The following is a 26,114-nucleotide window of genomic DNA, read 5'->3' as shown; positions in this document are numbered from 1 at the left end:
CTCAGAAAAGAAGACACAGATCAAAACAAATGTTGAATCCTTTTTAAGTGACTTTCTTTTAGTTGATGGCCAACAAAGTGGGTCTTCTCTAGACCAGGAAAAATGAGGAGATGTTTGGGGAGTGAGAAAAGGGATAAGAATAAGTTCTGATAGGCCCAAAGTTTGTTGGATAAAGCTGATATTTTCTGAAAAACAAACAACTTTGGGAGCATCCTCTAAACTGAAGGAAATATCCCCTTCTGTTCAATCTCAATAATCTCAACTACCATCTGGCAACTGAGGCTGTAGATAAACCACCATATTTACCTAAGGTGGCTTCCATGGCTTGGCAAACATTCTTCTTTGTTTCAGTGCTGGGCCAAGGATCTGAGTCTTATCCCCCACTGGGATCTTTTCAGAGGTACAGGCTTTAGTTTCAGAAATCCCTGAGTCAGAATCCAGACCAGATCACTCTGACTTTTATTTTCTTATCTATGTGAATAGTTATTCCCACCAAGGATTCAAAGATGTGACCACGTTAAGTACCTGGCACATAGTAGGTGCTAATTAAAATTTAGTTCCCTTTGGCCATCCCAATGTAGTCACCCTGAACCCTCCCACAAATTTTAAAGATTTAAGGTTAAAAGTACCTGGAAAAGTTCTCTGTAATCACCAGTAAAGGGAGTCTCAGGGAGATCAAGGGTGTAATTCCAAGAAAATCTCAATGTGTGGAAATCTACCCTATACCAACAAAGCTGCAGAAAGAAATCTAAATGCCCTTAAGAAGCAGAATTACTATTTATATTTACCAAGTACTTATGTGTATGTGCTGGAGTGAGGTGTTTAGTTATTGTGGATGGTTCCACAAGACTCAGCTTGGCTAGAAAGAAATCCTTACTTAACATGACACTATTAGGAAGAACCTAACAGTGGTGTAGCGAAAAGAGCATGGGCTTTAGAACAGATGTGGCTGAGGGAAAACCCCAGTTCCACCATTGTGGGATTTGAACAGGTTGTTTAACCCATATGCATAACAGTAGTTTCGTCAAGAACAGGCTTCAGTCAGTTCAATCACTCAGTCATATCCAACTCTTTGCGACCCCATGGGCTGCAGCACACCAGGCTTCCTTGTCCATCACCAACTCACTGAGCTTGCTCAAACTCAAGTCAATCAAGTCAGTGATGCCATCCAACTAGCTCATCCTCTGTCATCCTCTTTTCCCACCTTCAGTCTTTCGCAGCATCAGGGTCTTTTCCAATGAGTCAGTTCTTTGCTTCAGGTGGCCAAAATATTGGAGCTTCAGCTGCAGCATCAGTCTTTCCAATGAATATTGAGAACAGACTTCCCTTAGGATTGACTGGTTTGATCTCCTTGCAGCCCAAGGGACTCTCAGGAGTCATGTCCAACACCACAGTTCAAAAGCCTCAATTCTTCAGCACTCAGCTTTCTTTATAGTCCAACTCACATCCACACATGACTACTGGAAAAACCAGAGCTTTGACTAGGCAGACCTTTGTTGGCAAAGTAATGTCTCTGCTTTTTAATACACTGTCCAGGTTGGTCATAGCTTTTCTTCCAAGGAGCAAGCGTCTTTGAATTTCATGGCTGCAGTCACCATCTGCAGTGATATTTTGGAGCCCAAGAAAATAAAGTGTCACTGTTTCCATTGTTTCCCCATCTATTTGCCATGAAGTGATGGGACCAGATGCCATGATCTTCATTTTTTTGAATGTTGAGTTTTAAGCCAGCTTTTTCACTCTCCTCTTTCACTTCCATCAAGAGACTCTACTTCCTCTTCACTTTCTGCCATAAGAGTGGTGTCATCTGCATATCTGAGGTTATTGATATTTCTCCCAGCAATCTTGATTAATAGTGCTTAATTATTGGAAGACAATGGAAACCATATATGTAAAGTCCTTAGCTAATAGAAAGTGGTCAAAAATGCAAACTATTAATATTATCAAGGCTATTAGTAATCATCTAGAAAAACAAAATCTAAAGTCAAAAGGATATCCAGGGAGCTGTCTGAATAGGGAGTAAAGGCAGATACCACAGCCAGGATGTAGAGCCATCTCACAATTAAAGGGAAGAGGCAGAATACCTAGTTCTTCAGTGAACACCTCTTATGTATCAGGCATGGTGCTAAGTGCTGAGGAAACAGACAAAAATAAAAAGCAAGAGACATGATGCCTTCCCTCATGTAGCTTACAGATTATTAGAGAAGTAGATGTTAGTTAAGAACTCAAACAAATGCTATCAAAATTAGAAGTTCTGAAGTGTCTGAAGGGAGAGGGATGATATATGAGAGCACATAAGAGGAGAAATTGCCACAATGAAAGAGGACAGGGAAGATTTTTCATTGAGATGGATGAGTGAGCTGAGATAAAGGGATGAAGGAAATGGAGGAAGGGAAGGAGAAAGAAAGGAAAGAAGGGGAAAGTAACTGACCAGGCTTTTGCAAGAGAAATCATAAGATGAGAATAGTCAAGTGCAGAAAGTGAGCAGGGAGATGGCACAGCATGAGGCTAGAGAGGTGAGAAGGCAGGGACTTGACTCTTAAGGATTTCAGTCTTGATTCTGGGAACAATGAAAAGCTGTTGAGTTGTTCTAAGGAGGAAGATAATATATTTGTGCTTTTAAAAGATCCCTCTGGCTTATAGTACAGAGAACAAATTGAAGAAAGGCAAGAGAAGATGTATGGAGACCAGTTAGGATAATTTTCTTTTAGTTCAGGTTAAAAATGATGTAGCTTAGTCTGAAGTAGTAAGGATAGTAGTCTGTGGTAGTAATGGGGATGGTAGTAGGAGTTCAAGAGACATTTGGAAGGTAACATGGACAGCATTTGGATATGAAGGGTGAGACAGAGAGAAGAGCCAAGGGTGACACCCTGTGTTTCTGACTTGCATGCTTGGAGCAGGACCAGGTTAGAGGGAAGATATATTAGTTGTTACCAAGGTGGATTTGAGGTATGTTTTAACCAAGAGGTAGTACAAATAGGAGATAGATATTTGGAGATACATACTTGAGCTCAGAGAAGTGGCTAAGGGTGGAAATATAAACATGTGAATCATCCACACTTAGGTAGCAATGCTATGAGTTGAATGAGGTCACCTACAGAGAAGGGCTAAAGTCAGAATAGGAGAGGGCTTAGGACTAAGCTTTGAGTAATTTCAGGTTTAAAGGCCAGTAGAGGAGGATCAGCAGTCAAACAGAGACAGTGAATAGGAAGGTGGAGATGGGGAGAGGGCAAGGGGAGCTGACAGAGAAACCTTGGGAGGAGAGTTAAGAAGGTCTATGTATCTACTTGGTGAAGCACTGCAGAAACCACTGATGGCCTTAGCCAGAGCTGTGTTAGTAGTATGAGGTACCCCCCGAAAACCCCAGACTGGGATGAGAATGAATAGGAGGTGAAGACTGGAGGTATTGCCAATTCATTCAATTTACTTGATTGTGATGGAGAGAAGAGAAAATACCATATCTGGAGACAGAGGAAAAGTTAAGTGAAGGTGTCTTGATTTTTCAACAGGAAAGACTCAAATGTGCTTACAAGATTAATGGGAATGATTCAGCTGGGGCGAAAGTTGAATCTGGAGGAGAGAAATGGAGTAATTGTTAGAGTTAGGAAGATGGGTGAAAGCAGAGATGAAAGAGAAGTAAGGTTCCTCTGTTACAACAAGAATGAAGAAGGACAGGGTGGATACAGAAGGGAAAGTGAAGGACTTTAAATCTGATGACTTCTGTTTTTCTTTCAAGTAAAAGGCAAGGTAATATAATAAGAGTGAAAGAAGAGATTTGGAGAGAGTGGAGATTTGAAATCATTGTTGTTGATAGTGGAAAGGTAATGGTTTACCAGATATATACAGCAGTGTAGCAGGGCAGACCTGAGGCTAGGAGTCAGATTAATATAGGAGACAATTGGCATCATTACATGACTTTGTCCAGGAGCACTGAACTGCACAGGCATGATGGCTGGAGTTTTAGCACATCAGAAAGATAAAATGACAGATAAGTAAAGGACTTTTTAGTGTATTTATGCCATTTATGAAGAAATAAAGATGCCCAAAGAGATTACACAGTGTTGATAATGAAGAACAGGAATGAGGAATGAAGAACAAGGAATGAGGATATTAAAATATATTACAATGCTTTGGGGAAAAGGAACCAGAGTAAACTGCTGAATAATAATGTAAGTATTTGGGAACCTGGTATATTATTAAGTTGAACATTTGCCCCATTTGCCTAGGAAAGTTCCAGTTTCAGCAGCTGTCACAGCATAATTATCAATAACAAACTTTTTCATCCTTGTTTGGACAATAAATTTCATGGTCACTCTTTATATGACAAAAGTGGTATCACAAAGTGGAGGAAAGATGGATTCAGTCAGTCAGTCAGTTCAGTCACTCAATCGTGTCTGACTCTTTGCAACGCCGTGAATCGCGGCATGCCAGGCCTCCCTGTCCATCACCAACTCCTGGAGTTCACTCAAACTCATGCCCATCGAGTCGGTGATGCCATCCAGCCATCTCATCCTCTGTCATCCCCTTCTCCTCCTGCCCTCAATCCCTCCCAGCATCAGGGTCTTTTCCAATGAGTCAACTCTTCACATGAGGTGGCCAAAGAACTGGAGTTTCAGCTTCAGCATCAGTCCCTCCAATGAACACCCAGGACTGATCTCCTTCAGGATGGACTGGTTGGATCTCCTTGCAGTCCAAGGGACTCCCAAGAGTCTTCTCCAACACCACAGTTCAAAAGCATCAATTTTTCGGCGCTCAGCTTTCTTCACAGTCCAACTCTCACATCCATACATGACCACTGGAAAAACCATAGCCTTGATCAGAAGGACCTTTGTTGGCAAAGTAATATCTCTGCTTTTTAATATGCTATCAAGGTTGGTCATAACTTTCCTTCCAAGGAGTAAGCGTCTTTTAATTTAATGGCTGCAGTCACCATCCGCAGTGATTTTGGAGCCCAAAAAAATGAAGTCTGACACTGTTTCCACTGTCTCCCCATCTATTTCCCATGAGGTGATGGGACCAGATGCCATGATCTTAGTTTTCTGAATGTTAAGCTTTAAGCCAACTTTTTCACTCTCCTCTTTCACTTTCATCAAGAGGCTTTTTAGTTCCTCTTCACTCTCTGCCATAAGGGTGGTGTCATCTGCATATCTGAGGTTATTGATATTTCTCCTGGCAATCTTGATTCCAGCTTGTGCTTCTTCCAGCCCAGCGTTTCTCGTGATGTACTTTGCATATAAGTTAAATAAGCAGAGTGACAATACACAGCCTTGACGTACTCCTTTTCCTATTTGGAACCAGTCTGTTGCTCCATGTCCAGTTCTAACTGTTGCTTCCTGACCTATATACAGGTTTCTCAAGAGGCAGGTCAGGTGGTCTGGTATTCCCATCTCTTTCAGAATTTTCCACAGTTTATTGTGATCCACACAGTCTCAGGCTTTAGTGTAGTCAATAAAGCAGAAATAGATGTTTTTCTGGAACTCCCTTGCTTTTTTGATGATCCAGCGGATGTTGGCAATTTGATTTCTGGTTCCTCGGCCTTTTCTAAAACCAGCTTGAACATCTGGAAGTTCTCGGTTCACATATTGCTGAAGCCTGGCTTGGAGAATTTTGAGCGTTACTTTACTAGCGTGTGAGATGAGTGCAATTGTGCGGTAGTTTGAGCATTCTTTGGCATTGCCTTTCTTAGGGATTGGAATGAAAACTGACCTTTTCCAGTCCTGTGGCCACTGCTGAGTTTTCCAAATTTGCTGGCATATTGAGTGCAGCACTTTCACAGCATCATCTTTTAGGATTTGAAATAGCTCAACTGGAATTCCATCACATCCACTAGCTTTGTTCGTAGTGATGCTTTCTAAGGCCCACTTGACTTCACATTCCAGGATGTTTGGCTCTAGGTCAGTGATCACACCATTGTGATTATCTGGGTCGTGAAGATCTTTTTTGTATAGTTCTTCTGTGTATTCTTGCCACCTCTTCTTAATATCTTCTGCTTCTGTTACGTCCATACCATTTCTGTTCTTTATCGAACCCATCTTTGCCTGAAATTTTCCCTTGATATCTCAAATTTTCTTGAAGAGATCTCTAGTCTCTCCCATTCTGTTGTTTTCCTCTATTTCTTTGCATTGATCGCTGAGGAAGACTTTCTTATCTCTCCTGGCTATTCTTTGGAACTCTGCATTCAAATGGGAATATCTTCCCTTTTCTCCTCAGCTTTTTGCTTCTCTTCTTCTCACAGTTATTTGTAAGGCCTCCTCAGACAACCATTTTGCCTTTTTGTATTTCTTTTCCATGGAGATGGTCTTGATCCCTGTCTCCTGTATAATGTCATGAACCTCCATCCATAGTTCATCAGGCTCTCTGTCTATGAGATCTAGTCCCTTAAATCTATTTCTCACTTCCACTGTGTAGTCATAAGGGATTTGATTTAGGTCATACCTGAATGGTCTAGTGGTTTTCCCTACTTTCTTCAATTTAAGTCTGAATTTGGCAATAAGGAGTTCATGATCTGAGCCACAGTCAGCTTCTGGTCTTGTTTTTGCTGACTGTATACAGCTTCTCCATCATTGGCTGAGAAGAATATAATCAATTCTGATTTCGGTGTTGACCATCTGGTGATGTCCATGGTGAGAGTCTTCTCTTGTGTGTTGTTGGAGGAGGGTGTTTGCTATGACCAGTGCGTTTTCTTTGGCAAACTCTATTAGCCTTTGCCCTGCTTCCTTCCGTACTCCAAGGCCAAATTTGCCTGTTACTCCAGGTGTTTCTTGACTTCCTACTTTTGCATTCCAGTCCCCTATAATGAAAAGGACATCTTTTTTGGGTGTTAGTTCTAAAAGGTCCTGTAGGTCTTCATAGAACTATTCAACTTCAGCTTCTTCAGCGTTACTGGTTGGGGCATAGGCTTGGATTACCGTGATATTGAATGGCTTGACTTTGAAACGAACAGAGATCATTCTGTCATTTTTGAGATTGCATCCAAGTACTGCATTTTGGACTCTTTTGTTGAACATGATGGCTACTCCATTTGTTCTAAGGGATTCCTGCCCACAGTAGTAGATATAATGGTCATCTGAGTTAAATTCACCCATTCCAGTCCATCTTAGTTCACTGATTCCTAGAATGTCGACATTCACTCTTGCCATCTCCTGTTTGACCACTTCCAATTTGCCTTGATTCATGGACCTAACATTCCAGGTTCCTATGCAATATTGCTCTTTACAGCATCGGACCTTGCTTCTATCACCAGTCACATCCACAACTGGGTGTTGTTTTTGCTTTGGTTCTATCCCTTCATTCTTTCTGGAGTTATTTCTCCTCTGATCTTAAGTGGTGTTAAAAATAGCTTACAGTATGGACTTTCAACTTCTAGGCCCACATGTAAGGAGTTTAGAAGTCACTGCTCCATCCTAACAAATAAAATGCTGATTAAACAGAAAAATCAAGAATTCTTTATAGATCCATGAGAGAAGTGGGGTCACAGGGAAAACTGCTGCCCTCGAATTGGAGAGGTAGATGGAGGATGTGGAGAATCACAACCTCCCAGAGCAGAAACCTGCACCTGTCAAAGTAGGAAAGCCTGAACTATAATGGATGAATTGCTAGAGGCTCAATATAGACAAGTCTGAGAGTTAGAAACGCCAGAGATACCTAGTCATTGGTGGAGAGGGGGAGTAACTTTTATGGGTTTCACCTACAGGAGCTCTAGTCAATCCTTTAAGTGATTATCAGAGAAAAATTTCTTCATGCTTCTGGCAAGGAGAGGAGAAAGGAACTATTTTTAAATACACCAGAGCATTCTGTTCTTCTTAACAAGTCCATGCTCTCAGAAGAGGATATTTTACCAGAGCCTGTCTTGGGGAAGGGAAAGATACAACTCCAGCCCCCTCCAGCCATCCAGTCCCACCTAAGCAGCGGGGGGAGGCTGAGAAGCACATGTGAAATTCACAGTCCAGGGGTACAAGTCTCCAAAAGAGTGAGACCTAATCATGAGACCATAGAACACTTCCCCTCCCTTACACCTTAACACAAGCATCCTTAAAAGATATTACCGGTTCAGTTCCAGACCACTGCAATAAAGTAGAGATTGCAATAAATCTAATCACATGAAATTTTTGGTTTCTCAGGGCATATAAAAGTCATGTTTACATTATACTAGAGTCTGTTAAGTGTGCAATAGCATTATGTCTAAAAAAGACTTGCTTTTAGTTTAAAAGTACTTCTGAAAAATAACCATCATCTGACAATGCAGTGTTGCCAGAACCCCTCAACTTGTACAAAATGCAGTGTCTGTGAAATGCAATAAAGTAGAGCCACAATAAAGCAAGGTATATCTTATGGTGAGGGGAGGGCCAAGAGGAAATGGATATACATATAATTATGACTGATTCACACTGGGGTATGGCAGAGTCTACCACAATATTGTAAAGCAATTATCCTCCAATTTTTACAAAACGCAAGGTGTGTCTACGTGTTGCTAAGAGCCTACTCACTTCAGTTCCTTTTGCCCAGCACACCATGTGCACCTTGCAATAAAATATTAAAAGGCAAACCAAAAGGCAAAAGAAAACCACTTTTGAAAAGATAGAGAATGCATCAGAAATGGACACAGCAGGGATGGGAATTTGAAACAACAATGATTAATATGCTAAGGGATAAATGGATAATGGATAAAGTGGACAGTATGCAGAAACAGACAGGTAATGTAAGCAGAGATGGAAATCCTAAGGAAAAATCAAAAAGAAATGCTAGACATTAAAAATCCTGTAAGAGAAATGAAAAATGCCTTTGATGGACTTACTAGTAGACTGGACACAGCTGAGGAATCTGTGAGCTTGAGGATATAGCAACAAAAAAGTACTAAAAAAAAAAAAAAAAAACAAAGACTGAAAAAAACAGAACAGAATATATTAGGCTGGCCAAAAAGTTAACTCAGCCTTCTCTGTAAGGTGAGCTGGAAAATGGCAAACAAACTTTCTGGCCAACCCAATACAAATACTATGAGAAAACTACAAAAAGCATAACATATGCATAATAGGATTATCAGGAGAAGAAAGGACAGAAGAAATATTTGAGACAATAATGACTGAGAATTTCCTCGAATTAGTATCAGACACAAAACCAGAGATCCAGGAAGCTCAGAGAATACCAAGAACAATAAATGCCAAAAAACTTATATCCAAGCATATCATTTTTCAAACTATAGAAAATTAAAGATAAAAAAGTATTGAAAGAAACCAGAAGGAAAAAACACTTTACCTACAGAGGGACAGAGATAACAATATGTCCCACTTCTCAGAAACCATGCAAATAAGAAAAGAGTGGGGTGAAATATTTAATGTGTTGAGAAAAAAGCCACCAATTCAGAACTCAATACCCTGTGAAATAATTCTTCACAAGTGAAAAAGATAAAGATTCTTCTTCAGACAAAAAAAAAAAAAAACAGGGGAATTTGTCACCAGTAGCCCCATCTTGCAAGAAAGTTTAAAATTCTTTAGAGAGAAGAAAAATAACATAGGTCAGGAACTCAGATCTCTATAAAGAAAGGAAGAGCATTAAAGAAGGAATAAATGAAGGTAAAATAAAATTTTTTATTTTTCTTAATTGATCTAACAGATAATAATTTATTTAAAATAATAGCAATCATGTATTTAATTATATATGTTTATGTCTATATGTGCTTATATATGTTTATGTGTAAGTGAAATGATTGGCAGCAATGATATAAGGGAAAGAAGGAAGGAATAAGGAGTATTTTGTTATTACAAGGTACTTGTAATATCTTTGAAGCAGTATAATGATATTTGAAAGTAAACTTGGATTAGTTGTAAACATCTACTGAAAACTCCAGAACAACCATTTTTAAAAGAAAAAAGAAGTATAATTGATATGCTGAGAAATAAAAGATAGAATTATATAAAATTCTCAGTTAAAACCAGAAGTATAGAAAAAGTATGGAAGACAAACAGGAACAAAGCAACAAATATGGTAAATATTAATCTGCCTATATCAATAGTCATGTGAATCATTAGTGGTCTGAACATACCAATTAAAAGATTGTCAGTGGATCAAAACCAAGACCCTTATGACTACAATTAATGGTACTGTGTTGCATATTCAAAGGTTGTTAAGGGAATAAATCTTAAAATTCTAATCACAAGAAAAAATTTTATAACTGTGGATGGTAACTGATGTTAACTAGACTTATGTGGTGATTTTTTTTGCCATATATGCCAATGTCAAATCATTACTTTGTACATCTGAAACTAATATGTCAGTTGTATTTCAATTAAAAAATAAAATTTAAAAATATTAAAAAAACCAAGACCATTGTACATTGTGTATAAGAAACCCACTTATATCTTAAAGACTTATAAAGACTTATAGATTCAAAGCAGAATGATAAGACAGATACTCAATGCTAACACTAATCAAAAGAAAGCAGGAATAGCTGTATTAATTTCAAGTAGCGTGGACTTCAGAGCAGGGAAAGTTATCAGGAATAAAGAGGGGCATTACCTAATGGTAAAGGGGTCAGTGCTCCACGAAGATGAAGTAATTCTTAATGTGTTTGCACCTAATGACAGTGTATCAAAATATGTGAGTTAAAAACTGATAGAACTGCAAATATTATAGAAATAGATAAATTCACTGTCACAGTTGTTGATCCCCCTCTATCTGAAATGGACAGATGTAGCAGGCAGAAAATCAGTAAGGACAGAGTTCAGCTAAACAGTGCCATCAATCAACTGGATCTAATTGACATCTATAGACTACTTTATTCAACAACAACAGATTACATATTGTTCTCAAGCTCACATGGAACATTCAACAAGATAGATCACATTTTGGGTCATAAGACACACGTTAGCAAATTTAAAAAGGATAGAAATCGTACAATGTCTGCTCTCAAACCACAGTAGAATTAACTAGACATCAATAACAGGAAGATAACTGTAAAATCCCCAAATACTTGGAGATAAAACAACACATTTTTAGCCAACACATGGGTCAAAGAAGAAATTTCAGAAGAAATTTTAAAATATTGTGAACTAAATGAAAATACAACTTAAAATCTGTACAATGCAATGAAAGTAGCACTTAAGAGAAATGTGTATCATTGAATGTACATATTAGAAAAGCAGAAAAACTTTAAATCAATAATATAAGCTTCCACTTTAGGAAACTAAAAAAAGAAAAGAAAAATGTATAAAACAAGGAGGAAAAAATAATAAAAAAATTAAAGCAGAAATCAATGAAATTGAAAAAATATCAGAGAAAATCAACAAAACCAAAAAGCTGGCTCTTGAAAAGATCAGTAAGTTTGATAAGCCCTTAGGCTAAGTGAACAAAAACCAGAGAAGACACAAATTACTAATATTAGAAATGAAAGAAGGGACATCACTACAGATCCCATGGCCACTAAAAGAATAATAAAGGTGTTTTATGACTGTTCACAATTTTGATGACCTAGATGAAATGGACCAATTCCTTAAAAGACACAATTTGCCAAAACTCACAAAATAAGAAATAGAAAAATATAGAAAATAGAAAAAAATTTTTAAAGAAATTGAGTCAATAATAAAATACTTCCAAAACAGAAAGCACCAGACTGAGACAGGTTCACTGTTGAATTCCACCAAACATTTAAGGAAGAAATTATACCAGTTTTCTACTTCCTAACTCATTCTCTGAAGGTGGCATTGGCCACCCTAATACCAAAAGTAGACAAAGACATTGCAGAAAAAGGAAAACTGCAAACCTATATCTCTCATGGACAAAGATGCAAAATTCCTCAATAAAATATTAGTAAATTAAATGCAACAGTATATGAAAAGAATAGACACCATAATCAAGTGGGATTTATCCCAGTCATACAAGGCTGGTTCAACACTTGAAAAATCAAGTAATATAATCTATCACATCAACAGGCAAAAGAAGAAAAATCACATGATCACATCAATAGATGCAGGAAAAACATTGGACAAAATCTAACACCCATTCATGATAAAAACTCTCAGCAAACTATGAATAGAGATAAAGGTCCTTAACGTGACAAAGAGCGTACAAATAACATATACCTAATATCATACTTATTGGTAGAAACTTGAGACTTTGCTGCAAAGGTCAAGAACAAGGCAAGGATGTCTCCCCTCACCATTACTTTTTAGCATCATACTGGATATCCTAACTAATGTAACAAATAAGGAAATGAAAGATACAGATTTGAAAGGAAGAAATAAAACTGTCTTTGTTTGCAGATAACATGATTGTCTACAAAGAAAATCTGAAAGATCAACAAAAAACCTCCTGAAACTAATAAAAATTACAACAAAAGTTTAATAATTGCCAGGGATTGGGGAAATGAAGGGATGAACAGGCAGAACATAGAGGACTTTTAAGGCAGTGAAATTAATCAATACAATACTACAATGGTGGATATATATTATTATACATTTGTCAAAAGCCATAGAGTATACAAAACCAAGAGTGAACACTAATGTAAACTATGGACTTTGAGTGATGACGTATCAGTGTAGGTTTATGTAGGTTTATCAGTTGTAACAAATGTGCCACTCTGGTGCCTGATGTTGATAATGGGGAAGGTTAGGCATGTGTGGGAACAGGGTATATGGGAACTCCCTGTACTTTTGCTGTGAACTTAAAACTGCTCTAAAAGATTAATTAACTTTTTAAAAAGTAGCTCACAGTATGGAGAAAATAGATTTGGATCTCTACACCATGATATTAAAAAGCAAATTCTAAATGGATTGAAGACCTGTGTGAAAATGAAGTTATGAAGCCTATGAAAGAAAATACTAGAGAACGTCTTTCTGATCTCAGTTTTTTAGGCAAGCCCAAGAAAGTGCAAGCCATAGGAAAGGAATTGATAAATCTGACTAGATGAAAGTTATTAAAGAATTCCAAATATAAGATAAACATCTGGGTGACACAAAGATGTTTGTCAACGATGAGCAATTCATATTGAGAAAGTCCTACAAACTGACAAAAAGAGAAAAATCCATTGGCAAAGATTCTGAGCTGGCAATTCACAGAAGAACCCTGATACATTTATAAAGCAATGCTCAAACTGGCTAGTATTAAATGAAAACATGCTACTATTTTATAGCAGATTAGAAACAATTAGAAAGTCCAGTAATCACACGTACTAGTGAGGATAGTGGGAAATGGGAACAGGTGGGCATAGCTTGTAGACGAAAAATAGGTATACCCATTTTGCAGAGCAATCTGGTACCACCTGTAAAATTAATCTGACTAGACCCACAACCTCACAACCAGCAGTTCCACTACATGATTTATATTACTGAGAAACTCTCATGTAGGTTCAAAAGCAGAGCAACTTGAGGATTTGCATTAACAGTAATGTTTGTGGAGGAAAAGAGCTGGAAGTCAGCTCAGTGCCCCTCACTGGGAGAATGGTAAGTAAAATGCGGTCTATGCTTGCAGTGGAGTCCTAGGCAGCAGGCAGTATCAGTGTTACATTCACATGTAGTAAAACTGACATAATAAGATCAAATGACCTGGATGGCACATGGAATGCTGCTCAGTGTTATGTGGCAGCCTAGATAGGAGCGGGGTTTGGGGGAAAATGGATATCTACTTATGTGTGGTCGGGTCCCTTCGTTCGTTCACTGTTCCCCTGAAACTATCACAACATTGCTTGTTAATTAGCTATAACACAATATAAAATAAAAAGTTTAAGGAAAAATTATGTAAAAGAAATATTAAAATACAAAACTATGTAATTTCAAGTAAATTATATATATACATATGTGTATACATATATTCAGAAGAACATATATTAAATATTTAGGAGTGAGTGGCAAATAAAGGAGAGAAATGAGAGAAGAATAAAGAATATTGAGATAAATAAAATGTCTTTGTTTCATCACTGGACAACAGTGATAAAAATATATGATGTGACAATTTTTTAGCTGCTTTTCCTAAAGAAGAGGAATTTTTTAAAATGTTTTTAAGTAAAATAAATACAATATGGATATAATCTCATTAAATTGTATTTGAAAATTTAATGAATAATTCATATAAAGCACACAGCTTAGTGCCTAGCCTATACTAAACACTCAGTAAATGTTATCTCTTAATGTTAACACTACTCAAGATACAGCCTACTACCAATCAATTGGGGTTGGCACTTAAGATCCATTGGACTTAGATGATTTCCCCCAAAAGATCCTTCCAGGTCTAATAGTCTGGTTTTATGAGAGGGATAGGCAAGTCCTGGCAGCAGACCCAGAAGCAAGCAGAAGAATGGTGAAAACAGCTTTGAGGAAGGGGGATGGCTACCAGCTTTTCTGCAATGTCTTGGAAAACCTTGATGGCTAACTTGAGAGAACACCAATAAAAGGCACAAATAAAGAAAAAAACGCTGCAGAAGTGCATAAAACTGGGTGCCTTTATGTACTTCCTCCACAATGGGGGAGTTTCTTTTAACATTTTAATTTCAAGTTATAAGATTGAATCATGAAGTCTAGGTATATATAGTGTTTGTTCGGATTCTCTCTTCCCCATCCTCCCCCTTCCCTGAACTGGGACCCAGGTTATTGTAATCAATGAGCAAGATCATCACCTAGTGGCCTGTCCCTCAAAGTGCTGACATAAGATCCTGGTCCCAGAGAGAAGAGAACCTGACCTATATCCTTGTCTTTATGTTAAGTGAACAAACATTGAGTGGGACTCTGTGCCGGGCAGTATTCTGGTGTCCTGGGGATATAGAACTGCTAACAGAAAATGACAGATTTAGAACTAAAATTAAGGAATTGTCAACACGACAACTTCCCAAAGTGACATTGCCTTTTAACGTGTTTATTTTCCACCGGTTCTCCACAGATCATAGATGAAGAAGAAACACAGTTTATGAGTAATTGCCCCGTTGCGGTCACAGAAAGCACCCCACGGAGGCGGACGCGGATTCAGGTGTTCTGGATAGCGCCTCCTGCAGGAACTGGCTGTGTAATTCTAAAGTAAGTGACCATGGGTTCCTCAGAACTCTTCATTCCCCTTCCCTTGTGGCTCATGGTGTGGTTGCAGAAGGAAAAGTGGCTTTCCTGGAGCCTCAGACAAGTTGTATCATCTTCTCTGCCCTCCATTATCTTGACTCTAAAATGCGACTATGGGCCATCTTTCCTAAAGTGCTATAAAAAGTATCAATTACCTGAATCTCCTTGCTCCTGTCCTCCCGTGATCTTCTGATTACTATCTTCCTGGAGATAATGATCCTACGTCTGATTAAGAAAAATTACAACCCTGCTGAGGATAATTTTTGGCTTCGTCCATCTTGAATTTAATGCTCTATATTCTTAAACTGTGCTAAGTGGACTGAGACCTGAATATAACCTCCATTGGCCCAAGGCTCAGCTTCATAATTCCATCTTCTTCCTTCTCTCATCAAAAATACCCTCTTGCACCACTTCTCTGGGGCCTCTTGATCCTCCTTTAGGCGAGCCACAATAGGTGATGAGAAGTATTAGCCAGTCAATGGCTTTCCTCTGAAAGGCAGCATCATTTCAAACCTGTGTTTCCAAAATTGTATGTCATAGAATGATGTTCAGGGACATGTAAACAGGTGGGCAGGAAATCAATTTCTATGGTTAAATAAGTTTGGAGAATTCTGTATGCTATATATCCCCTTCTTGCCGATTCACAACATATATTAATATATTAAAGGTTTTGCAAAGTCCTGCCAAAAAGAAGTCTGTTTAACTTGGTTTCACCCAACATTTCCTAAACTTGACTGCAAAGTTCCTTTTTTGCTGAGACATCTATTAACATTCAGCAGTTTGAGAAATACAGTTATCACCTATTTTAAATACCATATTTTAGATACATTTAAAGGCCATATAGAGTGATGCTGGGGAGTTTAGGATTTCAGAAGGCCAATAGTCATGGGTAGATGGGCAAGGCTCCAATGCCAGCATTTAAGAAACATTTTTTCCTGGAGTTAGGGGCTGGGAACTTCCCAACCATCTTCCACTTCTTTAGATCCCCCAAGGCATTATGTATATATTTGGTTCACTTGTTTGAACCTCTAGCAGGAGAACATTTCTGAAGACTTACAAGTCCAGCCCAGTCCTGAGAAGAGACTGATAAGGAGGCATTTCACCTAGGCTCTCTAGTCATTGAAGTTTCTTGATCCAACTGTGCCTGACCTATGGAGGGGAGAAAAAAAAAAAAAAACCCACAGAGATATCTGGAGCCTCTGTCCATTGTCCAGACTCAGCCCTGAATTTGGCCTGGCTTTGCTACCATCTGTATGGATATCATTGTTTTCTTTAGTTTAATGCTAGCTGAGCATCTTTTCTCACATTCCTTGAGAAATTTGACTTTTAGCATTAATCTACATTGGTGATTTTTTAAATTTAGCAGTAGAATTTATATATAAGTATAAACTCCATATATAACATGTATCTAGTATCTAGCTGCAATGTGGGAGAAGGCCTTGTAGAAATAAATGAAGACCACTGAAATGAGAACAGAAGCTATTTATTCAGAGGTTGCTCGATAGCAAGGGAAGTCAGCTGCCATCACTAGAATTTGGCCGACTCAAAGACAAGTGAGGAGTGGGAAAGCTTTATAGTGGAAAAAAAAAAAAAAAAACAGAAAGATTTAGGTACTTTCTGACTGGAGACATTTGGCGTGGAGAAGTCAAGAGCGGGCTAACTAGAAATGAAGCATCTGATGTGGTTGGTTTGGAGAACATATTTGGCTTTCTCTGACTGGTCCTGAGCTGGAAATAGAGGAGGCAGTGGGGGCAAGAATTCGAGAGTTGGCATCATTGCCCAAGTCCCAACCGTGCTGGACTAATGGCTGCAGAGGTTGTGGTTTGGCCTCCTAGACCACTTGCTGCAGAGGCTGGGGGTCAGAGTTCTTTTGTCATTGCTATATACAGCCTGGCCTTTGTCCATAGTGTATTCATTCAGCCGCGTTCTCAACCTGGCTTTCCTGTACCCATACCCCTGTCCATGGCAGCCCTATGACTCCACGGAGACTGGGGCTCTCCAACATTAGATCTATCTGCTGAGTCTTCTTGCTCAAGGGGCTTCCCTGGTAGCTTTGCTGGTAAAGAATCTGCCTGCAATGCGGGAGACCCCGGTACGATTTCTGGGTGGGGAAGATCCACTGGAGAAGGGATAGGCTCCCCACTCCAGTATTCTTCGGCTTCCCTGGTGGCTCAGCTGTTAAAGAATCTGCCTGCAATGTGGGAGACCTGGGTTTCATCCCTGGGTTGGGAAGATCCCCTGGAGAAGGGAAAGGCTACCCACTCCAGTATTATGGTCTAGAGAATTCCATGCATGGACTGTATGGTCCATGGAATTGCAAAGAGTCGGACATGACTGAGCGACTTTCACTTTCACTTTCTCTAAAACTCTATCCCTTTGGCATAGATGTCTGGTTTTCTTTGATTTATTGTTCTCACAAACCAGAAGTATTTGATCTTCCTGTTGGAAGCCAGAAAGACGTCTCCTTGTTTACATTAAAAATGAGCATATGTGAACATATGTCTGTAAATTAACATTGAACAAATGTGGCTTGTTCAGTCACTCGTCTTGCAGTAAATGTCACTGAACTTCTGTTTGCACAGGAGTCAATATTATACAGGCAACTGAGGTTAAGATCTTGGCCCTCAAGGTTCTCAGAGGCCAGTGGAGGAGAGAGAAAGGGGCAACCAATACCTTCTGTCTACTGTGAACTCAGCTACACATCTAGCAGTTTTTGTCTAACTTGATTTTCACAACAGACTTCCCCTTTTCGTGCAGGAGGTCACAAGTCCCAGTGAATTAGGCAGTTTCTTGAAGGTGCACGTCCATTTAATGCTAAAGCCCCATGTTCTTCCTTTCATCTTTTTCTGAAGGAATTAAATATAACCTACAATTACTACTCACTAAAGAAATAATGATTTTATAGGTGAGATGTAAATACATTCATATTGAAAAATCTCACACGGTATAGAAATTAGTGAAATACAGAAAAATAGAGAATACAGAAAAAGTGAAAAATCCCTGACATTTCTCCTAATAAATCCCACAGTCTTCTACCCAAAAGTAGCAATAGATATCAATTTGGTGTGTATTTGTTAGACTTTAATGTGTGCATTTATATGTATTAATGTAAGTACCCTTTATATAAATGGCATCATGGTCGACATGATGTCCTGAACTTGAATGGATTTTAACTAAATAAAATGTATTATAGATATTTCCAGGTCAGAACATATGGGTTTATCTCTCTTTCTAAACTGTTGCGTATAATCTACTGTGAAAATGTGTTAATTATTCCATAGTTGATGGACATTTAGATTGTTTCCAGTTTTTTACAATTACAAATAATGCTATAATAAACATCCTTATATATGCCTGCTTGAGCAAACATGCAAGTTTTTGTCCATGGTAGCTGCCAAGAAGTAGGATCATAAGGGATACACATTTATAATTTTAATAGACACTGCCAGATTTTCTTCTAAAAAGCTTGCCAACTTAAACACTCTCCCTGACTGTGAACAAGAGAACTTGTTTCCTTACTTGCTTAACAACTCTTGATGTTTATCATTCTTTAAAGTTCTGCCAATCTGATAGTTTAAAGTGACATTTTGTGGTAATTTTTATTTTCCCAATTACTAGTAATATTAGAGTCTTTTCAAATATTTATGCCATTTCTCTTTTCTGCAAATGGCCATTCACATCCTTGTCCACTTTTCTGATAGTTTCTTTTTAGAATTGATGTTTATATATATATATATCTGGTGGCTCAGTTGCTAAAGAATCACCTGCAATGTGGGAGGCCTGGGTTTGATCTCTGGGTTGGGAAGATCCCCTGGAGGAGGGCATGCCAAGCTCCTCTGTCCATGGAATTCTCCAGGCAAGAATACTGGAGTGGGTTGCCATTACCTTTTCCAGGAGATCTCCTGACCCAGGGATAAAACCTGGGTCTCCTGCATTGCAGGCAGATTCTTTACCATCTGAACCACCAAGGAAGCCGATGGTGTGGCCAAAAAGAAGCAGGAGGAGCCCTTAGCACCCAGGCCTAAAGGGATAAAGGTGGGCACAGAGGGTAAAGAGAAAAGACCACCACCTCCCAGGAGCTGAAGCCTTTGAATAAGGGAAGCTACTAGCCTGAGGTGACCCCACAGGGATCCCAACCTTGATTCCCTGTCAGTTTTCCCTTTTGACCTTGGCTTCAACTATGAGGACAACAGAGCCCATTGCTAGATTCCACACAGATTCTCCTCTCCCGCAAAGATCAGGGTGTGGAAGGATGCAGAAGGTGGCTGGAGGGACAGACCAGAGCTGTCCAGCACAGATGAGAAATCAAAGTCTGCTTATTTTTCTCAAAATGGCATGGTCATTGTTGCACATTCGTTTGCCAAATAGTTTGTCCTTCCCTCAATTGTTTGAAGTGCTACTTTATCAAATATGAAATTTTTATACAGATCTGTTCTGTTCTGTTGATCTTTTTATCTATTCCTGAACAAAACCCATACCATTTCATAGCACAATTTTATTTGATGTTTTGATAGCAAGTCATTGCTCATTAATCTTCTGTTTCAAAATGTTCATGGCTATTCAAGCAGATTCATAATTCCAGACAAATTGTAGAATGAGTTTATTGTGTTTAATAGAAACTTATATTGGGATTTGGAATGGTATTGCAAACCCTACAATATGTTTTCATATATAGCATCCTTACAATGTTTTCCCAGTAAGAAATATGGAATATCTCCTATTCAGGTCTTTTATGTCCTTCAGGAAAGTAATGTAATTTTGCTTCGTTTAGATTGCACATTCTTGTGAGGCTTCCTCCCCACCAGGCATAGATATTTTATAGTTTTATTGCTTTTGCAAATGGGCTCTTTTTTCCTATTAAACTTGCTCATCATTGATTGCTTATGTCTAAGGAAGCTATTGATTTTTGTACCTTGAGTCTGAGTTTAGGCAGTGCTGAACTCTCTTGATAGTTCTAATGGCTTCTTTTTTCATTCTTTTGGGAAATAATAAATATACCTTTGTTCCTTTTTCATGTTTTAGTTTATTATCTGTCACCTCTAGTATAGTATTAAATACTGGCATTCATGCTTATTCCTGATTTTAATGGGAATACTATTATAGTTCCCTTTTAGTATAATAGGAAGTACAGGTTTCAAACTGATGCCTTGACTCAAGTTGAGAAACATCCAAGTTGTCTAGCTGAGAAAGTTTCCTTCTTTTTCATGTGGAAAGTGGTGTTGGGAAAACCAGTCAGCCAATCAGTACCCAATGTACATATACCATGTACCCCAAGTTGACCAGCACTGAGAAAGTCTCAGAGTAGAACAAGGCTCCTGACTTTCAAGACACTTTGCTGAAATCTAGTTGTGGTATAAATAAAAACATGTATGCACAAGTTACTGAATCTAAGACAGACATGAACTGGGGACAAATTAAACATGGTTAGTCAGAAATTAGATGCATGAAGAATGTAATAATGGGAGCACCAGAAGTCCTTAGAAAGGTTAGTTGATATTTTGAAGAAAGTAGTAGGGTTTGGATAAATGGACAGAAGGGAAGAGGTCGTTCCAAGTGAAGGGGAGAAAACTTCTGTGAGAAGTTGGAGGTGAGAATAAATATGGTAGTTCTGGATGACAGTAAACAGACAGACTTGGTGAAATTAGAAGGTCTTTGGGGGCCAAGATCCATTGCTAAATCATAGAAGTTCTTCAGTATCAAGATGAAGAGCTTGATCTTGATTCAAGAGGAATAAGGGAGCCATTAGTGAAGCAAAGTATGAAGCAAAGTGAGGTTGCTCAGTCGTGTCCGACTCTTTGCGACCCCATGGACTATATCCCACCAGGCTCCTTGGTCCGTGGGATTTTCCAGGCATGAATACTGGAGTGGGTTGCCATTTCCTTCTCCAGGGGATCTTCCCGACCCAGGGTTCGAACCTAGGTCTCCCGCATTGTAGGCAGATGCTTTACCGTCTGAGCTACCAGGGAAGTTAAGGGAGCCATTAGTGGGTATTAAGCTCTGGACTGACATGATGGGAGGAAAGTTCACTAAAAAAGTTAGTAAGGATGCTTAAATCTGGCAGCAAAATTCAGGAAATATGAAAGAGGAGATGCTAACTTTGTTGCAGAGCCCTCACTTGGAAAAATGGGTGTTTGCGTTACTCTGTTTGGGTAATATTCCTGGGAGAAGGCGGCTCAGTAGTGTGAAGTGGCACAGTCTGCTCAGTCTCTGTAGATGACAGTTCTGAAGCCCACTTAGCTGATTATGTTCCGTTGCCCAGGAGGGCTGGGAAGGGAAGCACAGAGCAATTATGACTTTCCTTTTGGCACAAACCTAACACCGTTTCTTTTCTATTTGGATGCAAAGATTTCAACATTTCTAAATTACAGGCTTTCCAGGCAATCTTCTTACTAGCTTTCTCCCTGCAAATGAATGACCAGCACTTAGCTTCCCTGGCATGCTACAGTGCTGCAAACTGTGATAGCAAAGTAGTGACTGAAAGAAAAAGCCTTTGTGAATAGAATAGATGTCTACAGATCCCATCAGAGGGAAGTCCTATGCCCTTAAGTGTGATAAAAGTTTTGTCCCTTGAAGTGATCCTCTCTTTCCATAGCTTTATTACTAGATTTATGAAACTCACTTGTCACCTCCTGGGAGGGTCTGAAATGTGGGTTGCCTTACTCTGAAGGAGACAGTCACTTGGTAAACCATTTGGGGAGTTCAACTTCATAAAACAATGATTGGTGGTAGGCAGTAATAACAGCCCAGCACCAAGCCCTGCTCTGGGTACATTACAAATGCTTATTTAATCCTCAGAGCAACCCCATGAACTGGATACTAAGGAGGACGCCAAGGTACCGAGAGGTTAAGTAACTTGCTCAAGGTCACAGGGTAAGTGACAGAGCTGGAATTTAAACAGAAGCATCTACGATCTGAGTACTGCACTCTACCATCTCAGATAGATCGAGTTCAACTGCAACTTCCTCTCCAACATCATCATCTGCGAGGTCTGTCTCTTCTTTCCCTCACTAGCCTTATTCACTGCCTTATTCACAGACACTTTTTGTCTCACTATTGCAGGAACCTTGTACTGTTCCCCTAGCTCCTCCCTGTGACCTTCCTCACACTGGCATAAGAATTGCTGTCCTCATACACAGCTGAGCAACACCACTTACATATCAAACTTGAAGGGGGCCCTCTATTATCTTCCAGATCAAGTCCAGAATCCCAAGAGCACTAAAGTCTCCCTCTGTCCCTTACCAGAGTCCCTGACGAGCCTCTTCTTCCCCTGAATCCCTCCATGAACATCCTTCCATTCTTCTCTGCTCACTCTCTAACATTTATTGAGCACCTCCTGCATGCAGTGGATGAGGACACAGAGGCTATCTCTGAAGGTGTCACAGTCAGGGGTGAAACACATATCAAGTCCATAGTCCTTCATCTGCATTTCTGAAATCCAAAAAGTTCTAAAATAGGAAGATGTTTTCTTAACTCTTTTAGGGCCCAAGCCTGCCTTGAGCTGACTTCAAGTTACTTATAGCTTTTCAGTGTAAATATTAATGTATTTGTTGCTGCCCCAGACCCTGATGAGGATGTTACAAAATATATGAAAAATACTATCTTTCTGAAATCCAAAATTATTCTGAATTCTGAGACGTGTCTCGTCTCAAGGGTATGAGATAAGGGAACTTAGCTGTCTGATGGAAAGTTTGCTCATGGAAGTATCACTTAGGGTGCTGGAGGAACACAAAGGAGACAGCCCTCTGGCAGGACAGGGTTTCACAGAAATGTTAAAAACAAGCACTTCATTGCTTCCCAGTGAGATAACCTGTTCCAAGATGCAGCTGCTATAAGATCTGAGAACATCCTCAGTGTTCCCATCACCAAAGTATAAAGCCAAAATTCTTTAGCATGGGGTCCAAGGTGCCTAGTGACGTTTCCAGACAGCTTTGCAGACCATTTCTAGGTGTTCCTCCTCTCACCCAAGGCTGTGAGTTTCATAGAGGAGGCGGTCAATTTTACTCAACTTCGTGGCCCTAGTACAGGAGTTGGCAAACCACAGTCTATGGGCCATATCTGGCCCACTGCCTGTTTTTATAAAGGAAGTCTTATTGGAGCACAACCAGGTTCATTCATTTATGTATTGTTTAGGGCCACTTTCATCCTACAACAGCTGAATCAAGAAGTTGCAATAGAGACCTTATAGCCTACAAAGGCTAAAATAATTTTTAAAAGGAGCCTTCTAGAAAAAAGTGTACTGATCCCTGCTCTAATGTATACCCCAGTGCTAGGAACGCAAGCAATAACTGCTGATTCCTGGCCTGGGTTCTCCTAAAAGCCCAGCTGGGACAAAGCCTTGTGTTCAGGCAGTTTATTTGGGAAGTGATTCTGGGGAAGAAGAGGGGCAGAGGGTTGTAGGTTTATTTGATCAAGTGTTACTAACCTGGCCATCACTGTAGGCAGTGATACTTGATCCTCTAGGACTTTTTGAAAAGCCTTGTGACATGTATCTCAGAACTGTGTGCCCTGGAATGAATGGGAAAGTCATTATCCTCCACTCATCAAGGGTAGCCCCTCAAGTATTAATGCCCTGCGATTCTGGGCTGCACTTATGTGAATATTCATCAGATTCTGAACATGCACTGCAGCATCAGAGAAGCTCTGGGACGGGAAGCAAGAGGTACACCACACGCACAAGGTGTGTACCATCCAATGACAGGGACAGAGCTGCTCACTGCAACAGTGGATGGAGTCAGAGTTGGGATGAGAGGATGTGAAGAGGTGTATAGCAATGCTCAATGCATCAATTAGTGGGAATAATAGTGTAAGTAGCTTACATTTTATGTCGAGAACTATGCTAGGTGCATTGCATGCCTTATCTTACTTAATCTTCATAAAAACCCTGTGGGGTCTTCATAATACTATTCCCATTTTCTTGATGGGAAAACTAAGGTTTAGAGAGTTTGTATTCAGGGTAATAAAGCAGTTAAGTGATGGGGCTGGGTTTTTAACCCACTTCCACCAACTCCAAAGTCCTATTGTTAACTAATCACCACTAAGCTACATTGACCCCCACACCCCTGCCTTCTGCCTCAGTTGGCCTGTGAAGCCTGGAGGGGCAGAGTCCCTCCTGTAAACCAGGGGCAGACAACTAACTGCCTGTCGAGTTGGGGCGGGGGGTGGGGGGTGGGGTGCGGATACTGTTTCCCAAGTGAAGAAACTAAATGTCATTTAGAAAATGGAAAACAAACCCAGGGACCTGGCAAGAGAGAATCTTGTTAGTGGGAAGGGAGGATGAATATTAGGAGGAAATAGCCAGAGCTCATAATACTTTGTAACTTCATGTAACTTCAGCTTCACCAACTCTTTTTATCTTGGAAGGAAATAACATAAAAGCTACATGTGATGACTCTGTGTATGATTTAGAGGCAGCTGGCAGGGTTAGAAAGACCTGATGTGGCTGAAGTGCAGCTTACCCTACAGTTTTTTGGCATTAGGTATTGAGAAGAACCACGGGCTCTTTTGTCATAAAACAGAGTGATGCTCGCTTGAGGCCGACTAGGAAGGACCTCAGCAATGCTAACCAGGGGTGGAAGCAAAGAATCAACAGAAAAGGGGGTGGGAAACCCCAGACCAGTGGAAGTGTTGGTTGTTGGGAGAACAGTTAGAGACCAAAGCTATGGTTAAAAGGCAGTATGTGTTTGGTTCAGGAAAACCTAGATACTCCAAGACTACCACCTAACAGGTGGACTCCAGATGCCAGGGCTTGCTGGGAGGCTGGTGGTGGCATGGTTGCAGGGGAGCAGTCCAATGGTGGCAGGATTTCATTCAGCAGCTGGAGTCCCGAGTGTAGGATCCAGCTCCCAGGGAGGAAACTGGGAAGAATTAAACAGGAATTATATGCTGTAGAGGCATTCTAGGCGCAGCAGGAAACTGAGGCTCAGGTGGAACACTGAAACCCACACTGCAGGGGGCAGTGCTGTGACCACAACTCGGGAGGTGGGGATGCACAAGTACATGTGGACCAGGGCCCGGAGCCCTGGCAGCAAGGCCAGTCCCACCCCTCTCTCACTGATGGAGCAGGGCTTGCCAAGGTACTTTGGCCCCTGATCACAGTGAGATCAAAACATGACGTTTAGACCCTGTGGACATTTTAAAAATTGAAATTAAATTCACATGGCAAAATTAACCATTTCGAAGTCATCAATGTGGTAGCATGTAGTACATGCACAGCGTTGTGCAACCACCACCTCTATCTAGCTCCAAAATATTTCCGGTTCTCCACAGTAAAACCCTTTACCCATAAGCAGTGAACTTCATTCTCCTCTCCTCAGCCCCTGGCAACCACCAATCTGCATGCTGTCTCTATGGATTTGCCTATCTCAGTAAATTCCAGTCATATAAATGGAATCATGCAGTATGTGATCTTTTGCCTCTGATTTTTTTCACTTACATAATGTTTTTGAGGCTCATGTATATTATAATATGTGTTGGTGCTTCATTCCTTTATATATCTGTATAACATTCCATTACATGTATAATGCTACAATTTGTTTGTCCCTGTGAACATTTTTGACATGAAATGGTCATAAGATAAAGATGGAAACATTTATGCAACAGTGAAAAATCATCAGATGTTATCAGACCTACATTAACCTTTCAATCCACATATATATATATATTTTTTAACCAGGGAATATACAGTAGATGTGTTGCTCCACTCCTGAGCCGCATCCCATCCCCGGGAAGGAAGTGATGACTTGGGGACAAGGGTAGAAGAGGACAAAGAGATGGTTCCAAACCTACTTTGTCTCTTGGGGTCATAAAGTAAGTGTATTGGTCTGCTGGTGGGCACAACAGGAGCCCACCTCCCAGGGCAAGGTCTGGCCAGTTTTAGGCTAGGTCCACAGAATCCACTGCAGGATTGTGGTTTTCTGTTATCTGTGTCTGCCACTTGGTGGATGAGGCTAGTCTAGAGGCTAATGCCAGCTTCCTGAGAGCTGGGCCAGGGACCAGCGAATTCTGGGACTGGTTCCTCCGGTGGCTGGAGCTAGGTCCTGGGCCTTCTGTTGGACTGAGCTGTGTTCAGAGACGGCTGTGTGCTCA

General features: G+C 40.0%; 1 protein-coding gene across 1 annotated transcript in view; it reads left to right on the top strand.

The window, feature by feature from the left end:
* Positions 1 to 26,114, top strand: part of SPON1 (spondin 1) — a 301,240-nt gene that overhangs the window by 77,035 nt on the left and 198,091 nt on the right. The window contains exon 3 of the mRNA XM_043481615.1: positions 14,860 to 14,993. Coding sequence (XP_043337550.1) covers positions 14,860 to 14,993 — 134 coding nt within the window. The remainder of the gene's footprint in view (positions 1 to 14,859; positions 14,994 to 26,114) is intronic.

The sequence above is a fragment of the Cervus canadensis genome, chromosome 11 (genome assembly GCF_019320065.1).
Source record: "Cervus canadensis isolate Bull #8, Minnesota chromosome 11, ASM1932006v1, whole genome shotgun sequence".
Lineage (NCBI taxonomy): Eukaryota > Metazoa > Chordata > Mammalia > Artiodactyla > Cervidae > Cervus > Cervus canadensis.
Note: the sequence above shows the minus strand (reverse complement) of the source record. Positions and strands in the feature narration are given on the sequence as shown.